The sequence below is a fragment of the Cinclus cinclus genome, unplaced genomic scaffold (genome assembly GCF_963662255.1).
Source record: "Cinclus cinclus unplaced genomic scaffold, bCinCin1.1 SCAFFOLD_32, whole genome shotgun sequence".
NCBI lineage: Eukaryota > Metazoa > Chordata > Aves > Passeriformes > Cinclidae > Cinclus > Cinclus cinclus.
This window is the reverse complement of record NW_026912098.1, coordinates 2838221-2859649: the sequence shown is the minus strand read 5'-3', so window position 1 is coordinate 2859649 and position 21429 is coordinate 2838221. Positions and strand designations below refer to the sequence as shown.

Sequence of the window (21429 nt, the reverse complement as noted above, 5' to 3'; positions counted from 1 at the left end):
CCACCCAGTTTCCCCCTCAGCATTGCCAGTGTTCCCCAGTATGTCCCAGTCCTCCCCAGGGTTTCCAAGGAATACTGAACTTCTCACGGTTGCCGTGGCACCCAAACCCAGCAGTGGGGTCAGTGCAGTGTCCATGGCCACAGCCCCTGGCAGTGCCCAGTGCAGGTTGGGATGATGATCCACCCTCACAGCTGGCCCAGGGCAGCTCTGCAGTGGTTTTGGTGGCACCTTGGGCTGGCACACACCTGAGGAGTGTGTCTGATTGCAGTGGGGGAAATTAGAAGATTGCTTCAAGAAAAAAGGAAAACCCCTTTGCCAGACCTCCTGAGGAGTGACCCTGGATCAGTATCGGTCACTGAATGCTGCAATCACCTCTGCTCTCTAGAGAACAGTAATAAAAAGGACACCATTTAAAATAGGAATGTGGTTACATTTCTTAGAAGTTCTTCTTGTAATATTTGTCCTTAACTGAAGTTGAAACTTTGCTCATCAACTGCACCAGACCAGAGGGAAATCAAGGCAGAGCTGTGGTTTGTTAGGAAACCTCTCAAGAGCTCCAAGTCACAATCAAATTCCAAAGTTTCTTTTCCTTTTAATGGATCCCACTGAGGGACACAACTGAGAAAGTGTGCCCAGGTTGCAGTCAGAGCAGGAAATTGGAGGCAGTGATGACAGGAGGGGACAAAGAGAAGCCAAGTCTTGGTGGCCTGGGGCACAGCAGGGTCTGTGCCAGCAAGGGCTGTGAGCAGACACCTTGTCCTGAGCCACTGGGGCCTCCTGGCACAGTCCCAGCAAGGCTGGGCACTGTCAGCCCTTGTCCTGCCCTCAGCATCCCCCCACATGCCAGTGGCCTCAGGGATCTGCTGGGACCAGTCCCTGGGGAGCCTTGGTCAGGAATGGCCCTGGGGGCTCCTTCATGCTCCCAGGGACTGCAGGTTTTTCCATGGACTTTGGGTTTTGCTTTTGCCTTGGAGTCTCTGAGAAGTTCTTGCAATCATGGCCTCCCATTTTCTGCTTTAATTAGTCTCTTTGAGAGCCTTTCTCAGTGACAACACTCAGTGGGGCTCATGGGATCTTTAAGGTACTTCAATTTTTGAGGTGCTTTCCTTTGTCCTTTCATCTCTCAGTCTCTCAGATGTTTTTGGACATTCGTGGCCCCCAATTCTCTCCTCGAAGGAGTCAAAGAGAATCCTGTGTTGGGGATGGACCTCAGTGGAACCCATTAATGCTTTGAGACACTTTGGGTTTTTCTTCTGACTCTCAGTCTTGGAAGGATAACTGCAATCTCCTCTCAGGCCCTGAGGTTCAAGGGCTCAGCACCAAAAGCACCACGGGGCTCACTGGGATCAAGCAAGTCCTGACAAACCACGGCTCTGCCTTGATTTCCCTCTGGTCTGGTGCAGTTCTTCAGGAAGGTTTTCAAATCCACTTAGGGAGAAATATTTCAAAGAGCTTCTAAGAAATATCCATTCCTATTTTGAATGAATGGTTTTTAATACTGCTCTGTTTAGAGCAGAGTTGACTGCAGCTCTCTGTGACTGATGTTGATCCAGGGTCTCTCCTCAGGAGGTCAGTCCTGCTCAGAGGAGCTGTGACTTGAGGTCTGACCCGGTGTGGACAACCTTGCTCCATATTCCCCAACTCCATCCTGTCTGTCCTCCCTCATCTGGGATCTGCTTTGCTTGGAGAACTGGCTGCACTCAGACAGAGACAGGATTTTCCTTTAATTTTTTAGAAGAATCTAGAATTCCTAACTTTCACCATTAAAAACAGACACAATCCTCAGGTGTGTGCCAGCCCAAGGTGCCACCAAGGAGGTTCCCCTTCCCTAAGGCAGAACCCTGGAAAGAATGTTTGAGACCTTTGAACTCCTGGGTTCCCTGAGGCCTTGCAGTGTCACAAAGGTCCCTTGGTTCCAGGAGGTTCATTGGTGTCACCATGGTGTCTCTCCTTGGTTCCAGGAGGTTCACTGGTGTCACCATGGTCTATCTCCTTGGTTCCAGGAGGTTCATTGGTGTCACCATGGTCTCTCTCCCTGGTTCCAGGAGGTTCACTGGTGTCACCATGGTCTCTCTCCTTGGTTCCAGGAGCCATCACAATGTCACAACAGCCCCCTGGTTCCAGGAGGTTCCTGCAGCAGGACTTCCCCTGTGGCACAGCAGAGCTCATCTGTTCTGTCCATCAGCTGGGCCATCACTCAGGGCATCTTCCCCCTCTCAGCAATTGCTGACATAACCCAGGCTGGACATCTGTCCTGTGCTGAGTTATCTCTGGTGCCAGGGAGGTGGAATTCCCAGCTGACCATGAACATCCTGCCTTGAGAGCAGACTGAAGGGAGGGAGATAAGCCTTGAATTTCTGAGTGACACACACTTCACTGTACAAACTATAAAATATACACAAAACTTTCACCATACAAAACTCTTCTGCATAGTCCCTGGAAGCAGGTAGGGCTTCACTCCCAAATCTGGATGAATCTTCATGGTTCCTTTTCTGGAAGTTGAGTGAAAGGGCTCCATGTGCACTCCCTCATCAGTTCCGTGGTAAGTTACATTGACTCCTGGTCTCTGCTATTTCTTCACTAGCTGTAATATAGGTAACTTTATTGTGCAGTGTCTTTGTAGTTCTGTTTATGCTGCGCACTACGTATGTTACCTAAAGTCTCTTGTCTGTTAATCTTGAGTCCATTCAAAATAAATATTTCATTTTATATTAGACATAATTTGCCATTCTAAAGAACTTGTGAGCAAAGGGAGTTTGGAGTTCAGGTATCCTGAAACAGAGCTACTGCCACAAACCTGAGCATAAGGCAGGACTTGTCTAAGTTTTCACTAAAGTTTTAACATATTTCATTTAAAACAATGAACTAGAAATTTTTTTCCCATTTATTCTTTTCCTGTTTATAGATTGATCTGACCAGTCTCCAGTTTATATTGATCCCCAGCATCACCTCACGCACTCTGAACAGATATGAACATCAAGACCCTTTATGGCTGACAATCAATCACACTCTGTCCCTGCCCCCACCCCACCATTTCCCTCATCCAAGCCCTGGCACTCAGAGCAGCCCAGTGCAAATCTGAGCTTCCTCCAGTCCAGGCTGTGCCTGCAGCTTTCAGCTCCTTGGCACCAAGTCCCAGCTGCTTTCCTTGGAGAAGGAGCTGCCCCAGACACAGAGGGATGTTCATTTGGGGTCAGCAAACAGAAGCCAAGGCAGGCCCAGCTCCATGGCAAACACAAGTGCAGCCCAAGGAGTGCTGGGCAATGGAGCCACATGCAGGGGTGTCCCCAGGGCTCAGGACTGGGGCCAGGGCAGTTCAATGTGTTCCTTGCTGATCTGCACCAGGCCATGGAGGGCACCCTGAGTCAGTGTCCAGGGGAGCCCAAGCTGGCTGGGAGTGTGGCTGTGCTGCAGGGCAGCAAGCTCTGCAGAGGGACCTGGACAGGCTGGATCCAGGGCCCAAATCCAACAGGATGAGGTTTAACAAGACCAAGAGCTGGGTCCTGCACTTTGACCACAACAACCCCTGCAGTGCTCCAGGCTGGGGACAGAGTGGCTGGAGAGGGGCCAGGCAGAAAGGGACCTGGGGCAGTGATGGACAGCAGGGTGGACATGAGCCAGCAGTGTGCCCAGGTGGGCAATGGCACATGGCCTGGATCAGGAATGGTGTGGCCAGCTGTGCCATCACTGATCTGTCCCCAGCTCTGCACACAGACATTGCTGCTTCTGCTCCAGAGGAGGGAATACAAGGAGCATCTGCCATGAAAAGACTTTTTGCATATCCTATATTTCATTTAAAATGATGAAGAGCACAGCTCTGCATTGACACAATCTGTGTGTCACAGTAAATGTGGAGAGGAAAAAAGGAGAGATGGCAGAAACAATGGGCTTGGTTTATAGACAATATTAAAAACTGAAAACACAGATAAAAAACAGGGGAAAAAAATCCAAAGAGAACTAGCAAAGATTACTTTTATTACATGAGCTATGCAAAAATTTGCTACAACTTTAATGCTTCTTAAATTGTCCAGTCATCAGTGTCCACAGTGCAGCCTTGAGCTCCTGGTTCCTCAGCCTGTAGATAAGGGGGTTCAGGGCTGGAGGCACCACCGAGTACAGAACTGACAGGGCCAGATCCAGGGATGGGGAGGAGATGGAGGGGGGCTTCAGGTAGGTAAATGTGCCAGTGGTGATAAACAGAGACACCACAGCCAGGTGAGGGAGACAGGTGGAAAAGGCTTTGTGCCGTCCCTGCTCAGAGGGGATCCTCAGCACAGCCCTGAAGATCTGCACATAGGAGAAAACAATGAACAGAAAACAACCAAAAGCTAAACAGACACTAACAGCAATGAGCCCAAGTTCCCTGAGGTAGGAGTGTGAGCAGGAGAGTTTGAGGATCTGGGGGATTTCACAGAAGAACTGGCCCAGGGCATTGCCATGGCACAGGGGCAGGGAAAATGTATTGGCTGTGTGCAGCAGGGAATAGAGAAAGGCACTGGCCCAGGCAGCTGCTGCCATGTGGGCACAAGCTCTGCTGCCCAGGAGGGTCCCGTAGTGCAGGGGTTTGCAGATGGACACGTAGCGGTCGTAGCACATGATGGTCAGGAGGGACAACTCTGCTGAGATGAAGAACACAAAGAAAAACACCTGAGCAGCACATGCAGAGTAGGAGATGTTGTTGGTGTGCCAGAGGGAATTGTGCATGGCTTTGGGGACAGTGGTGCAGATGGAGCCCAGGTCAGTGAGGGCCAGGTTGAGCAGGAAGAAGAACATGGGGGTGTGCAGGTGGTGGCCGCAGGCTACGGCGCTGATGATGAGGCCGTTGGCCAGGAGGGCAGCCAGGGAGATGCCCAGGAAGAGGCAGAAGTGCAGGAGCTGCAGCTGCCGCGTGTCTGCCAATGCCAGCAGGAGGAAGTGCCTGATGGAGCTGCTGTTGGACATTTTTGGTGTCTTGGCATGTGGACCTGTAAAATAATAAGAAATCATGGAATAGTTCAATTTTGGGAGGACTTGAAATATCCCAGCCCAGCTTGGTGTCACTTTCCCCCCTCTGCCTGCCCAGGGCTCTGCTGCCTGGAGCTCTCCCTGCCAGCTGCTGCTTCCCTGTGCCCAGGGCTGGGCCCTGCCAGTGCTGCCAGAGCCCAGCCCAGCCCTGGGGGCTCAGCTCTGCCCTGCAGACCCCTCCCAGCACAGGGCACTGCCAGGGCCAGCTCTGCCTCTGCAGGCTCTGATGGCAATGTCAGAGCAACCCTGAGGAGGTTGGAAAAGTGACACTGATGGTGCCTGTAAGGGACCCTCTGCTGATTTATTTCTTTTCCTGGTTTATTCAGACCTAAGAGAAATTGTTTTTATTGTTCTCAACCTGAACACACATATGAATATCAATGTTCAATTTTCCATCTAGGCAACCCTGAGCAGTACATTATAAAATCAGGATTTTCCCTTTTATGCAGCCCCTGACTTGCTGTGCTCCCTGTATAATCTATTTGGAAATGTTCTGTAGTTGAATGTCGTGCTGGGAGCAGTCCTGATCATTGCACCATCCTCACCACACAAGGAGAACACTTCCAAGTCTCAGCAGCTGTCTCCCTCCACACAGACCTTGTCCCCCAGTGCTGTCAGCAGCTCCCAGGGCTGGCTGAGAGCTGTCCCTGGCAGGCAGCAGAGTCCCTGCCCAGCACAGCACCCTGGGCTGCAGGACCCTGCTCTGCAGGACAGCCCTGGGCACCCCTGGCTGCTCTACAGGAGAGAGAATCAGAGAATGTACTCACAGAGTCTGTGGGCGTTGGGATGTTCCAGCTTTAGGAGATCCCTGCATGAGCTGCAGCTGCATTGTCCTGCAGCCAGAGGCTTCCTGTGTCCAGGGCTGGGAGTGATTCTGCCCCAGGCACTTGGGAGCATCTTCCCAGCCCTGACTGATTGAAGCTCTCTGTGCTGTGCCTGGGATGGCTGCAGGCCATGCCCTCAGCCCTGCTGGGCTGGGAGAAGAGCTGCAAATCAGCAGAAAGGTCTTTTTGAAGCTTTTCATGGTTGCCAAGAGCTGCCTCTGTGCCAGGAGCCCAGCCCAGCTCACTAGCAGAGACACAGCACAAGGACTTTAATGACCCTCTTGAGGCTTGGATGCTGTTTACATCAGACACGGTCCCCCATACTGTGCTTAAAATCTTCACAAAAACTCAAAGTCATATTCAAACTGCAAAGTTTCTTCAAGTTTTAATAGACTCCAGTAAGGAACACAACTGAGTAAGTGTCCCAGGTTCCAGTTAGAGCAGAACACTAGTGGCAGCGATGACAGGTGGGGACAAACAAGGGAAGGGTGTCTCTGATGCTGAGCAAACCTGGATGTGTCTCAGCAATGCCAAGGGCCAAGGGCTGAGCCCCAGCCCCTGGCAAGGCAGATCCTGTCCCTCCCTCCTTGCTCAGGGCTCTTCCCGGGGCACTGGGCTCTGGGGATGTGCAATGCCAAGGGCAGCACCATGGGGCGGCCCCTGCCAGGCTGCTGAGCAGGGACAAGGAGGCAATGAGGCCCCAGCACAGCAAGGCTCACTTGTCCCCTGCTGGCCAAGGGCCCAGGGCCAGCAGCCATGGCCAAAGTGCTGCAGCACTTGGCTCTGGCAGGGCCTTTCAGCTGCTGCCCATCCCTGTGCCCTCTGCAGCCCAGGCTGTCCTACGGTGTCCATGCCCTGCCCCTCTGTCCCTGCAGGCTGTCCTCATCCCCCGGCTGCCCCACCTGGCTGGCCCCTTCCTTTGCTGACAGCTCTGCGTCCTGCCTGCCTCTGCCTGCACACACAAAGCCTTGGGCTGCTCCAGACTCCTTCTGGATGCCAGGTTTCACTACAGCCCTGCCCTGCGAGTGAAATTTCTTTAACCTTGGGTCCAGTCTGGACCATCCCATCTGCTCTTGGCATCAATTCTTTCTTTTTTTCTCAGGCTGTTTTCAACTATGTCCAAAGGATCCCCTATCTATGAAACCTCCCTTCAATCCCTCCCTGCGCTCTCTTCTGTCCTCAGTCTCCACTCCACTGAACACAGAGCTCCTTTGTCCTTATACTTTGGTCATGTTCTTGCAGCCTCCAAACCCAAACTTGGGAGATTCACTGAATTCTTAGAATTCACAAAACTCACAGAATGAGTGGGTTGGAAGAGACCTTCAAGAACATCAAATCCAACCCATGCCCTAACATCTCAACTTGACCATAGTCACAAGTGCCATATTCAGACTTTGTTTTAACACATCCATGGGTGTTGACTCCACCACCTCTCCAGGCAGACCATTCCAGTACTTTTATCACTCTTTCCGTGAAAAACTCTTTTCCTAGTATCCAGCCAATTGTTCCCTTTAAACAATTTGAGGCTGTGTCCTCTCATTCTGTCAGTTGCTGCCTGGTGATCTCTGGGCCCTCTCCATGTTGTTGGCAAATGAAAATATTCTGCTCATAGTCTAAGGAAATCACCAGAGAACAAGGCAACCAAACCTGTCTGTCCTGGCTACTTTTGTCTAGTCCCAGTTCTTGGACAGATGAAATTTTGGAGGTGGAATCCCAGATTTGGGCATTGGCAGCTTGGTAAGGAGGGCAGTTCTTTTCCACTGGAAGGAAAGCACTGAGTCCCAGTGTGTGGTGGTAGATGGGAGACAGCCCTCAGGAGGCCAAGGCCAGCCTGAGCTGTCTGTCCTGGAAGATTTTGGCTGGGAGCAACCCTTGTATATGAAGAACTTTTCATGGGGATTGCCAATTCCAGCCCCGGGCACATGGAAAAAGGGATGGTTCTGTTCCACAGGAAGGAAAGCCCAGAGCCCCAGTGTTCCAGGGGCTGATGAGAGGCAGCCCATGACATGCCAGGATCAGCTGGACTGTGCAGGTGGCCCCCAGGAGGCCAAACCATCCCCACCCATTCCATGTCCATTCCTTTACAAATCCATTTCTCACAAATATCAATCACACAATGCTGCAATCATGTCAGCTCTAGAGAGAACAGTAATAAAATACACACTTTTAAATAGGGATGGAGATTTCTGAGAATCTCTTTGACACATTTCTCCATAACTGGAGTTGAAATCCTTCCCGATGAATGGCACCACACCAGAGGGAAATCAAGACAGAACCATGGTTTCATAGGAAACCTCTCAAAAATTCAGTCATAATCAAACTCCAAAGTCTCTGATATCGTTCATGGGTCCCACTGAGGGACACAACTGAGAAAGTGTCTTCAGGTTCCAGTCAGAGCAGGAAATTGGATGCAGAAATATCAAGTTGTGTGGGAAATACAGGCATGGAGAGCTCTCAGGGCCTTGTTCATACAGGCTGAGAGATAGAGATGGATCCAAGGTTTGACCTAAGACCTTGGAGTAAGCTTGAAGTACTAGAGTGCTGAAAGTAAAATAGACATGAATCAAGAATATAAGTTTGCAATTTAAGTAGAAATATGTTTTAAGCAAACAGATATGTATTATGTAAGCAAAGCATTATGTTAAGTGAGATCTTAAAAGATTTTCAAGTTTAGCAGTAGAAGCTGTAATAAAGGTAGCTAGAAGTTTAAGGTGTATCAGTATAAGTGTGTGAAGTGTTATATGATTGGTTGAAAAATGATGCGTTGCAGCAGAGCCATGGGAAGCAAAGCAAATAATGACTGGTGTAAAAAGACAGTAGCAAAGTTCCTAGAAGTATTGGATTGGCTAAAAGCTTACATAAGTCATTATAACTAAGAATGAAGCAGCTCCTGATATTATGGCATTGGAGCTAAGACTTTTTGTGTCTCAGCCTTCTTTGAGACTGCTGCCACGAGGCAATAAATCATGTTTTGCAATGTCTCTCTCTTGCCCCATCATTTATAGTAATCATCTCCTGGTAGGGATTATTTGTCCATCAGATGTGCTGATTGAAATCAATAAGGATTTCAAGACACCAAATCTACCCCATTAAAATCAATAGGGATTTAGGGACACCAAATGTACCCAATTCAAGTCAATGGGATTTAGGGACACCAGGTCTATCCATTGAAGTCAAAGGGGATTTTGCCAAAACTTGCTGCTAAAATGGGTAAATTTGGGTAAATTTGGGAGACATCTTGGGCTGAATTCTGGGAATTTCTGCTCCAGGTTGACAGTGCTGATGCTTTGGAAGTTGTGGATGAATTCCTGGAAGCCAGTCCCAAATGCCTGATGCCACACCTGTGGCTCATGCTGAAGCTGTTCCTCCAGGTAGGTGGGAAAATTTCCATTTTCAGCCTAAAGTGTGGGAATTGCTATCAGAAAATTGGGGTTTTTAGCAGCAAATATTTTGGGACATCAAGTCTGCCATTTGAGGTGAATGAAGATTGAACAACATCATGTCTACCCCACTGAAATAAAGGACTGTCAGGACACCTGGTCTACCACGTTGAAGTCAATGGGAATGTAGAGAAACCAGGTCTACCCAGAAAAAGCAATGAGGATTTTGGGATACCTGTTTTAGGAGGCCCCAGGGTTTTTCTGTGATCCAGGTGTCCAAGGGGTACCCAGATGTATCCAGGTGATTTTTGGGGGGATCCAGGAGATTTTTGATGCCCCTAGGTGTCCCGATTCACCTTGATGGGCTGGGAAAAGATCACAGCCACCACTGCATTGTGGCAGTTGATGTGGACACAGATGACCCTTGGTGTTGGGGGCCTGTCAGAGGGCACCCTAACATTCAGGGGGTCCCCCAAAACTCCAGGTGAAGGCCTCTGGGGTGGGAGGGAGCCCCGAGTTACCTCGGGAGAGGATGCAGTGCAGGTACACTCAGGCGCTTTGGTCTGTGGGGTCGGTGAAGACGGCATTCTGCACCAGCTCCAGCTCTCGCAGGGGCAAAGGGGGCACCCCAAAATCTCAGGGGGGAAGTGAGGTCAACCAAATTCATGTGCGTAAAAACTCTATAAGCCACAAAGGAAGTTCTGGGTATGTATTTTATATAGTGCTGAGGTGCATGTGGGATAGCTGCTCCAAAAACGCGCACACCTTCAGTGACCTGTGCCTCTCCTTTTATTCTCTACACATTAGCACTGCACAGTACACCTAATACACATTCAATTCATAACTCCACCTGTCTATGCTTTGTATAAATATTAGCTCCACACCATTTTGCAACTGCCCACTGCTCCTTGTTGGTCGCTCTGGTGGTCGTCTGGGGGTCCTTAGGATGAAGTAAACCCTTCTTTGTGCGTGTGTGTATTAGTCTTTGGGGTCTTTCCAGACCTTGGTACCAGTCTTTGCTGGCTCAGGGGTCTAAGGCTCTAAGGTCTAAGGTCTCACTTATCTGGAAGGCAACTCGATCTTCCACCTTGTTTGCACATTCTTGCTCCTCTGTCTTAACTTGTAGCCTTGCTCTCTTCTCCTGTTCCTGCAAAGACAGAGAATGTGAAGTGTTCATAGAATCTTGTTAGCCTCTTTCAAGTCAAAGCATCCTCCTGTATTTTTACCATGAAATGTTTATTTTAATTCCCCCTGTTTCAGTGTCACAATGGCTCCTTGGTTCTACAGAGCCCCACAGCTTCATCCTTGACCCTGGGTTCCATAGGGGTCCTGAGTTTCACAAGGGTCCCCTTGATTCCATGAGGCACAAGAGTGTCACAATGGTCTCTTTGGTTCCATGAGAATCCATAGCGTCTCCATGGTGTCCTTGGATCTGCTGCTGTCTTTGTCACAATTGACCCATGGTTCCATGAGGTTCTGCAGTGTCACCATGGTCGCTGTCAGAGGCTGGATGAGATCCATGTCCCGAGACACCTCGGGATGAGCTGCCCATGTTGTCCCAAAAAGGCGTTTAAAAGTCTGAGCCCTTAAACTGGCAATCGGGGTTTCGCTGCTCCCCCCGGTGGGGCAGGAGACTCAACAGCAGCAACAACTATCTTTACCTCCGCTTTCATTTCATTTAAGGTGTTAATAACCGTGCACCAGGTGGTAGGGAAGTCTTTAATTTCTCTATCATTGCTCATGATTGTCATGTCCTGCATGTTATCACCTAGAGCACGCCAAGCCTCTGCTTGAAACACAAGCGGCGGGCTAGCGAGAAACCCGTGTTCTCGTGCCCACTTCAATAATTTGGTGAGGGTCTTCTCCGCTACTGATTCCTCTCGCTTAGCAAGTATACTAAGCAGTAGCTTCACCACAGCAGCACATTCACTTTCCATGCTTGTCTTTAATCAGGACCGGGAAGAGAGCGCTCGATTCTTCCTACCTCCTCTAGGGACGGTCCCTCGCTCCTCTTTCTGCTTTGCCTCACCACACGCCGTGGCACGATTAGCCAGTTCGCATCAACGCCTATGCATTGATAGCAAAAACCGCGTCCCACCACGCTGCGTCCCTGTTCGGACACCACTTGTTATGGAGGAATTCAGCGAGGGAAGAATGTAATTAATGAATTGGGACAGCGAGCTCTCCTCTATAGGGTCAGCCCAGGCACGGAGCCACTGCGTATGCCTGCGTACAGTGGTCATTTGCCCTCCGAGTGCTGTTTCTCGGAGCTTGCCTGCTCACTTACCTCCCACAATGGGTCGAATCGAAGGTCCCTGTTCAGGGGCCACTTGTTACGAGGAGTGACCAGAGTCAGAACCGCAACACTCATAGAGTTATGGTGAATGCTCCACTTTATTATACAAGCTGTTGTCTTTTATAAAGTTCTGACATAAGTGCATGTGCTCACATGCCTAATACTCATATTTATTGGCTACAAATAACTGTTCATACCCTGCAACTACCCTACTAATTGGTTACAGCATTTTATGTTTATGTTCTACTTTCTTGCTCTTGTGATTAGCACATCCTGGCTTGCTTTCTCACTCTTGCCACCTGTTTATCTCTTAGTCCAAGGTCAGCATGCCTTTGCTAGCACTAAAACAGCCCAATTTACCCAACACTGCAAAGCAAACTCTCTGCGGCCTCACTGGCCAAAAACTCCTCCACACATGTCCACCCTGTTGTCCATCAGTGCCGCCAGGTCCTTTTCTGCCTGGCCCCTGTCCAGCCACTCTGTCCCCAGCCTGGAGCACTGCAGGGGTTCTTGTGGTCAAAGCGCAGGACCCAGCACCTGGTCTTGTTAAACCTCACCTTGTTGGATTTGGGCACTGGATCCGGCCTGTCCAGGTCCTTCTGCAGTGCCTTCCTACCCTCCAGCACATCCACATTCACACCCAGCTTGGTGTCACCAAGATTCCATGAGGCCCTGGAGTGTCACATTGGTGTCGATGATTCCACGGAGCTTCCCAGTGTCACAATGTGCCTTTGGTTCCATAGGACCCCTTGGTGTCACAAAGTCCCTTGGATCCTTGGGCCCTGCTGTGTCAAAATGGTGCTTTGCTCGCATGAGGTCTCACAGTGCAGCAATGCTCTATTTGATTCCACAGTGCCACAATGGCCTCTAAGTCCCTGAGAGTACCACACTGTCAAACATGTTTCCTTCATTCCATGAGTCCCTGAGGAGCAGCACTGGCCCCTTGGTTCCAGGGGGCCCTGCAGTGTCACAATGGCCCCATCATTACAAGGTCCTGCTCTGTCACAATGCTCTGCATGGTTCCACAAGGCCCTGCAGTGTCAAAGTGACCTCTTGGCTCCATGAGGCCTCCGAGTGCCACCATGAATTCCTGGGTGCTGCAGTGTCACAATGGAGCCCTGCTTACACAAGATCCTGCAGTGTCACAAGGGACCCTTGGTTCCATGGGGCTCCACAGTGTCACAGTTGTTCCCTTAGTTCCAAGAGTCCTTGCCATGGAACAATGGCCCCTTGGTTCCATTGGGCCCCAGGCTCCCACAAGGCTCTCCTTGGTTCCACAGTGTCACAATGGCCCCTTGGTTCCACAAGGCCCTGCAGTGTCACAGGGGCTTCTGTGGTTCCACGAGGACCCAGACTGTCACCATGGGCTCCTTCCTTCCATTTATCCCCACAGTGTCACAATGGCCCCTTGCTTCCCCAGGGCCCTGAAGTGTCACAATCATCCCAGAATCACCCAGGCTGGAGAAGACCTTTGAGAGCATCAACTCCAACCTGTGACCCAACACCACCTTGTCACCCAGACCATGGCACTCAGTGCCACATCCAGTCTTTCCTTAAACACTTCCAGGGATGGTGACTCACCCACCTCCATGGGCAGCCATTTCCAATGCCCTTCCAATCACCCTTTTTGTGAAGAATATTTCCTAATGTCCAGCCTAAATCACCCTTTGTGCAGCTTTAAGATTACATCATCTGCTCCTGTCTCTGTTCCCTGGGAAAACAGCCTGACACCCACCTGGCTGTTCCCTCCTGTCATGTTGTAGTGAGTGATGAGGTCTCCCCTGAACCTCCTCTACTCCAGGATAAATGACCCCAGCTCCCTCAACTGCTCCTCACAGGACTTGTGTTCCAGACCCCTCATCACCCTTGTCACCCTTCTCTGGGCACACTCCAGCCCCTCCATGTCCATCCAAAATTGGGGGTCCTAAAAGTGGACACAGCACTTGAGGTTCTCTCCTTGTTTTCCCACTGTCACAATGCTATCCTTGGTTCCACAGGGCCCTGCTGTGTCACAATGGCCACTTGTTTCCATGGGGCACCCCAGTGTCACAAGGGTCTCCTTGGTTCCCCAGTGGGATAATGCACCCTGGGTTCCATGAAGCCCTGCAGTGTCACAATGGACATTTGCAGGGCTGGAACCCCTCTGCTCTGCAGCCAGGCTGAGAGAGCTGGAGCTGTTCAGCCTGTGCACAAGAAGGCTCAGGGAGACATTAGAGCCCATTCCAGACCTAAAGGGGCTTTGAGAGAGTTGGAGAGGGACTCTGGACAAAGGCCTGGAGTGACAGGCCAAGGGGGAACGGCCATGAGGTGAAGGAGTGCAGGTTTAGATGGGCTATTGGGAAGAAATCTTCCCAGTGAGGGTGGTGAGGCCCTGGCACAGGTTACCCAGAGAGGCTGCAGACTCCCCACTTCTGGAGGTGTCCAAGGCCAGGTTGGATGGACCAATCTGGTCCAGTGGAACCCCAGTGTCTCAGGTCAGATTAGAGGTGACCACCACAGATCAAGGCCAGGCAGAGAAGTATGTCCTGGCAGCTTTGGTCTCAGAGAAACCCTTGCAAACAGGGAATTTTGGAGGAGAAATGCCAGTTTTTTCCCTGGTTGTACAAGAGGGACAGCTCTTTCCCATAGGAAGGCAAGCACTGAGCCCCAGTGCTTGAAGGCCGGTGAGAGCCAACCCTCAGGAAGTCAAGGCCAGCCAGGCTTGTTGGTTATGGCAACTTTTGTCTAGGAGCAATCCCTGGATATTGCAAATTTTTGAAGGGGAATCCTGTTTCAGTAATGGGTACCTGGAGGATAAGGACAGTTCTTTTCCATTTGAAGGAAAGGTCAGTGCCTCATTAGAGCAAGGGCACATGAAAAGTGACCCTTGACAAGCCAAGGGCAGTTGGACCAGTCAGGCCAATCCAACCAGACCTGTTCCCTGTTCCCTTGGATCCATGGGGGCCCTGCAGTGTCACAGTGGTTGTGTCACACTGGTCCCTTGTTTCCATGAGGCCTTGTAGTGTCACAGGGTTCTCACTGATACTGCAGGATCCCAATGGCCCCTTGGTTCCATGAGGACTCACAGTGTCACAATGGTCTCCTTGGTTCCATGAGGTCATGAGGAGCCCCTTGATTCAACGAGGCCTCAAAGTGTCCTCATGGCTCCAGGATTCCATGAGGCCCCTCAATGTTAAATGGACCTTGGGTTCCACAGGCTCCTATACTGTTCCATGAATCCTTAGTTCCATGGGGCCCTGTAGTGTCACAATGGACTCCTTGGTTCCATGGTTCCACGAAGTGACACAATCACTTCTTAGCACGACAAGACCCCATAGTGTCACATTGGTTCCTTGCTTCCATGAGGCCTTGCAGTGTCACAATGGACTCCTTGGTTCCATGAGGCTGCCAAGTTTCACAGTGGCCCCTTGGTTCAGTGAGGCCTGTGATGCCTTAAGATTTTAGCCTTTATATTTTTCAGGTCCTCTACTGAATTTGGGCATTCCTCTGAACTCCACACAAAGCGTTAGTTAAAGGTCTTCACATTTTGGTCAGACTAAACATTTCCTCTGAAAATCAAGAACACACTAGAGCCTCAGACTCTGAAAAGTAAAAGCAAAAAGGAATTGTGGGGGGGAGCAAACTGGGGGAATATAGCTTTGTAAAGACTAAAACCCCAATGTCATGAACTCTTGATTAAGGTGTCAGTTTACTTTTGAATATCAAGTGTTAATAAGCTCTTAATTAAAGTGTTAGCTTGCTATTGAATATTAAGTTGTAAAATGCTAAATCTTACCTTTTGTTGTCATTGTTAAGTGTTAATATCCCTTGGTAAGTTCAGACGTGTTCTGCTGATCCTGTATTTGTATCCCTTCCCATCACCTGCTCTGTACCTGTGCCCCATTCCATCCGGTATCAGTTCACTGCTCCCAAGAGACTGCGCGCCCAAGGCTATATGCAAATTAGAGACATCCAGCATCCTGCAGAACAAAAGACCCCCAAAGACAATGAGCTGGTGTAAAACTAAAGACTGAAAATAACATTCCTGAGCCAGCAAAACAGTAAAGAACATCAAATCGTCAAGCAGAGCTGGTTTCCACCTTGTCACATAACTTTAACAGCACCCATCCAGAATAACACCCCTAGACCACCATCCCACAGGTGTCTTCCTAGGGACTCTTGCGAGGACGGAAGCCCCAGCTCTGCCAAGAGACAGAGCTGTGCATTTGCCTCCTCAGCATTGTCCAGCAGGTGCAGCAGAGGTGTGTGTGACCCCTCAGGCTCCCCACCCAGAGCTGACCTTTAAAAAAGACCTTTAAAAAGGAGCTTGTCTCCTGGCCTTTTCTAACAGCTTCATTACTGAAGTTGTAATTGGAGGAATAACCTCTGATATTTCAATGTGTCAAAACTTATATCTGTCTGAAAAACTCATGACCATGTTTCATCTTAGTTGAAGACTCTGGGAGGCTTTGCACTACCCAACAGGCATCACCTATAGTGTCACAATAGACTCCATGGTTCCAGAAGGCCCTTCAATGTCAAAACAGACCATTGATGATTCCATGATATCCCACAGTGTCACAATGGCCACTTGGTTCCATTGATCCCCACAGTGTCAATATGGTCCCCTTGGTTCCAAAATGCCCTAAAATGGCACAACGGCCCTTTGGCTTCACAAAACCTCAAATTGTAAAAATGGCCTCCATGGATTCATGAGGCCCTGCTGTGTCACACTGGACCCTGGGCTCCCTGATGCTCCACAGTGTCACAATGCTCTCCTTGGTTCTGCAGTGTGAGAATGTCCCCTTGGTCCCTTGGAGCTCACACTGTCACTCTTGTGCCCTTGGTTCAATGAGGCCCTGCAGTGCCACAATGGTCCTTTAGTTCCACGTGGCCTCCAAGTGTCATCATGGTCTCCATGGTTCCATTGGGCTCTGCAGTGTCACAATGGCCTCCATGGTTCCATGAGGCCCTGAACCGTAACAAAGGTCTCCTTGGTTCCACGGTGTCAGAATGGCCCCTTTGTTCCATGGAGCTCCACACTGTCACTGTGCTCCCCTTGATTCCATCAGGCCCTGCTGTGCTAAAATGGCCCCTTGGTTGAACGGGGCCCTGCAGTGCCACAACAGCCCCTAGGATCCAGCGGGTCCCAAAGAGTCACAATAGTCTCTGTTGTTCCATGACACTCCACAATGTCACAATGGAACTTTGTTTCCATGAAGCCCAAGCAGGCACAAGTGACCCCTTGGTTCCATGAGGCCTGGCACAACCAGAATGGCCCCTTTGTTTCATGGGGTTTGGCCCTTTGCATTCATGAAACACATCCAGGTTTGTGCAGCGTTGGAGACACCTTTCCCTTGTTTGTCCCCACCTGTCTTCAGTGTCACCAATATTCTGCTCTAACTGGAACCTAGGGACACTTTCTCAGTTGTGGCCCTCAGTGGGACCCATTACAACTTTAGAAAACTTTGAACTTTAAATCTCATTCTCAGTTCTTGAGAAGTTTTTTGAACACTCTTTCAGGGTGTAATGTCTGATGTAAACAACACCAAAGCCCTGAGAGGGTCATTAAAGTCCTTGTGCTGTGTCTGTTCTGCTGAGATGAGCCAGGCTCCTGGCACAGAAGGAGCCCATGGAAACCAAGAAGAGCTTCAAAATGACATTTCGGCTAAGGAGCAGCTCTTCTCCCAGCCCAGCAGGGCTGAGGGCACTGCCTGCAGCCACCCTGGGCACAGCACAGAGGCACAGAGAGCTTCTATCAGTCAGGGCTGGGAAGATGCTCCCAAGTGCCTGGGGCAGAATCACTCCCAGCCCTGGACTCAGGAAGCCTCTGGCTGCAGGACAATGCAGCTGCAGCTCCTGCAGTGATCTCCTAAAGCTGGAAGATCCCACTGAAAACAAATCTGTAAGTACAACTCAGAGTATGTCCGCTGTAGAGGAGAAGAAGCCAAGAGCTTCAGCTCACTTCCAGGATATTTTCAAGAAGAAGATTTCTATAAAGATGGGGAATTTCCTGAGATTGTTTCCAAATTCCTTCTCCCGTGAAATGGAAAAGATAAAATATTATAAAATTATTAATTTTGTATCTGAGAGACCTGAATTGTAGCCCTGGGTGCTCTGTAAGTCAATGGTAGTTTTCTAAAGAGGTTTCAGCCACTCTGCCCTTGGACAGCACCAGCATCCCCTGTGCTGGACCCATCAGGCTCAGTCTGACCTGTCCTTTCTCCAAGCTGCAAACAGAACCTGCCCCCAGCCAGTGCCCTGAAAACAGGCAGAGTTCTGTAGGGACAAGGAGAGTGCACAGAGATTTGGGGTGTGTGAGTGCTGGCAGAGGGAAACAACTCCAGGAGGAAAATCTCCAGGAAGCAGAGAGAAGTTCAGGGAAGGAGAGAAAACAAAAACCAAAAATGTTGTGGCAGGGAAAGTTTAGAGATCTCCATAGGAAACCCCTCACCCAGTGCAGCCCCTCGGTCTGAAGAAGCCCCCTCCCTCCTGTCCCCCAGCCAAGCCTCTGCCCTCAGGGCTGGGGCTCCAAGGCGTGAAGCCCCTCCTGTGCAGGCAGAGCTGCAGCAGAGCCGTGGGGCAGCTCTGCAGCCCCGGGCCCAGTTCCCTCTCCTCTCATCACTTTGCCCCACAGAAGGTGCTCTGTTATCCCTGCCAGCAGCAGAAATGCTGAGGGTTTCTGACACCTAAAAGAAGTCAGCAAGAAAAATGAACAATACCTTTTTAAAAAATGTAGAAAATGTTGACAGGTTTTACCATTCCCATTCCTACACAGCAGGAGTGAAGATGATGAGGGGTTCCTGTTCATAGGAAAGGATTTCCACAGAAAATATTGAACAGTAGGTCTGGTCCCTGTCCCCTCCCACCCGTGCAGAGAAGACCTGAATTGACATGAGGACCTGAGATGATGTCCTTCCCATCACTGCAGCTGTGGTCTCCACAAAACACACCTCCCACTCAGCCCTGAGGGAGCATTTCCTGAAAGAGAAAGAGTTTTCTATTTGAAAGCAGGAATGTCTTTGATTTTGGAAATGGCTTTGATTTTGTGTTATACAAGTCCCACCTAACTTATCTCTTACTTCTTGTCCTGTAAAAGATTTTCATGCCAAGAGGGGCCAAATGTCCAACAGCAGCTCCATCAGGCACTTCCTCCTGCTGGCATTGGCAGACACGCGGCAGCTGCAGCTCCTGCACTTCTGCCTCTTCCTGGGCATCTCCCTGGCTGCCCTCCTGGCCAACGGCCTCATCATCAGCGCCGTAGCCTGCGGCCACCACCTGCACACCCCCATGTTCTTCTTCCTGCTCAACCTGGCCCTCACTGACCTGGGCTCCATCTGCACCACTGTCCCCAAAGCCATGCACAATTCCCTCTGGCACACCAACAACATCTCCTACTCTGCATGTGCTGCTCAGGTGTTTTTCTTTGTGTTCTTCATCTCAGCAGAGTTGTCCCTCCTGACCATCATGTGCTACGACCGCTACGTGTCCATCTGCAAACCCCTGCACTACGGGACCCTCCTGGGCAGCAGAGCTTGTGCCCACATGGCAGCAGCTGCCTGGGCCAGTGCCTTTCTCCATGCTCTGCTGCACACAGCCAATACATTTTCCCTGCCCCTGTGCCATGGCAATGCCCTGGGCCAGTTCTTCTGTGAAATCCCACAGATCCTCAAGCTCTCCTGCTCCAAATCCTACCTCAGGGAACTTGGGATCATTGTGCTAAGTGCATTTCTGTATTTTAGTTGTTTTTTGTTCATTGTTTTCTCCTATGTGCAGATCTTCAGGGCTGTGCTGAGAATCCCCTCTGAGCAGGGACGGCACAAAGCCTTTTCCACCTGCCTCCCTCACCTGGCCGTGGCCTCTCTTTTCCTCAGCACTGGGTTTTTTGCCTACTTGAAGTCCCCTTCCATTTCCTCCCCAACCCTGGACCTGTCCCTGTCAGTTCTGTACTCAGTGGTGCCTCCAGCCCTGAACCCCTTCATCTACAGCTTGAGGAACCAGGAGCTCAAAGCTGCAGTGTGGAGATTGCTGGCACGAGGATTTCATAAACATTGAACGGGGGGCCAATTTTCACAAATCACTTGTAATAAAAGTAATTTTGAATACTTCTTGTTAGTTTGGTTGTGGAATTTTCTTCCTTTGTTTTTTTCTATTGTCCACAAAGGAAATTTGTAGATTGTGCAGGTTATAATTTTGTTTCTCTCCACCTTCACAGTGGCCACAGAGTGTGTCAGTGAGTAGCTGTGCTCTAAGTGTCTCTAATGAACTAAAGGATCTCTCTAGCAGCAAAGTTTCCTCCATAGATGCCCATTTTGTTCCCTTCCCTGGAGCTGCAGCAGCAATGTCTGTGTGCAGAGCTGGGGCAGATCAGTGCTGGCACAGCAGCTGTGCCCAGCAGCAGCAGCAGCAGCACTTGGTGTTGCCAGTGCTGCTCCCGTGCCACTGCCCCGCTGCCCTCCTGCCCCTGGTGTTGCTGCAGGGCCTGAGTGCTCTCGGGGCCGGGCACAGCCCTGGGGGTGGCAGTGCCAGGGCTGCAGCAGGGACAGGCCATGGGCACTGCTGGGGCAGCGCTGACACCTCAGGGCAGGGCCTGGGGGCTGGAGGCTCCTTGCCCAGGCTCTCTCCAGAACACCTGGCCAGGCCAACGCTGAGCACAGAAAAGCCCCGGGAGCAGCCCCAGGCTGGCCGTGGGCAGGCTGGGCCCAAACAGCATGGCTGGTGCTCTGCAAGGTCCCTGCAAGGGGAGAGCCTGGCAAGGAGCAGCAGAGCAGGGGCTGATCCATCCCCAGTGCGCTGGACACCCCAGGGCAGCGTCCCAGAGCGTCCTCGTGCACCTGCCAACAACATCCCCCCTCTGCAGCCCTGGCCTCTCCCCCAGCTCACACAGGTGCCCCATCCTTGCAGGCACACACACGGCAGCACTGCCTCAGGAGCCCCTGTTTGCATTGCACAGAGCAGGCGTCAGCACCGCCATGGTGCTGCTGTGGGCAGAGGGACCTGAGGGAGCACAAATGCCATCAGCCCCTGGGGCCAGCAAGGGCTGCGGGACCAGAGGGAAACCACTCAGGTTTGTCGTGGCCTCTGAAGTCAGACAGAAAGTTTGTTCCCATGAGCTGTGACTTTCCTGTCCCATTGCAGACATTGCTGCTCAGAGCCAGGGCTGCCTGGCAGCCACCCCCACACTGCTCTGAGCATTTCCTTTGCTTCATCTTTGCTTTCTTTACTCTTTCCTGATCCCGATTTCTTCCTGTTGCGCTTCCCTGTAACCTCCCCTGCAAACCACCCATCCCTTTCCTCTCTGTCCCCACTCCCCATTTCACTTCCTGAGCTGGCACCATGGGAACGTCCCTTGGGGTGCAGGATCATCCTCCAAGTGCTTCAGGAATGGTCTGCAGGGTCTTGCAGTGCCTGGTGCCGCTCCCTTGCCAGAGGCACCACAGGCCAGGGGGGCACATCTGGGCTGGTGTGTCTGGCTGTGGGGCTCCCTGTTGTGGGCAATGAGGAGGGGCTGGAGAGGCTCTGCAGGACTGACAGGATGGGCTTTGGGGGCTGTGAGGAGAAGCTGAGGGACCTGGGCTGCTGCACCTTCTGAGGAGGAGGCCCAGGGCTCATCCTGAACTGCTCAAGGGGTGGTTTCAGAGAATCACAGAACGAGGAAGGCTGGAAAAGGCCTTGGAGACCATCAAGTCCAACCTGTGCCCTGACACTGCCTTGTCTCCCTGAGCTTCCTTTTGTCCAGGATAAACAATCCCAGTTCTCCCAGCCCCTCCTCACAGGACTTGTATTCTAGACCCCTCACCAGCCTTGTTGCTCTTCGCTGGACACACTCCAGCCCCTCCATGTCCTTCCTAAATTGGGGGGCCCAGAACTGGACACAGCACTGAAGGTGCTGTGCAGAGCACAGGGGAGGAATCACTGCCCTGCTCCTGCTGGCCACACCATTCCT

General features: G+C 51.0%; 2 protein-coding genes across 2 annotated transcripts; one reads left to right on the top strand and one right to left on the bottom strand.

The window, feature by feature from the left end:
• Positions 1-4008: 4008 nt before the first annotated feature.
• On the bottom strand, positions 4009-4941 carry LOC134057370 (olfactory receptor 14A16-like). The gene has a single exon (XM_062514360.1). The coding sequence runs from the start codon at positions 4939-4941 to the stop codon at positions 4009-4011; it is 933 nt and encodes a 310-aa protein (XP_062370344.1).
• A 13652-nt stretch (positions 4942-18593) lies between these two features.
• LOC134057375 (olfactory receptor 14J1-like) lies at positions 18594-19538 on the top strand. The gene has a single exon (XM_062514364.1). The coding sequence runs from the start codon at positions 18606-18608 to the stop codon at positions 19536-19538; it is 933 nt and encodes a 310-aa protein (XP_062370348.1). The 5' UTR covers positions 18594-18605.
• The last annotated feature ends 1891 nt before the right edge of the window (positions 19539-21429 follow it).

What these genes read in the sequence shown, in the direction of transcription:
- LOC134057370 (XM_062514360.1), bottom strand. Translation starts at nt 4,941, where the DNA reads ATGTCCAACAGCAGCTCCATCAGGCACTTCCTCCTGCTGGCATTGGCA.
- LOC134057375 (XM_062514364.1), top strand. Translation starts at nt 18,606, where the DNA reads ATGTCCAACAGCAGCTCCATCAGGCACTTCCTCCTGCTGGCATTGGCA.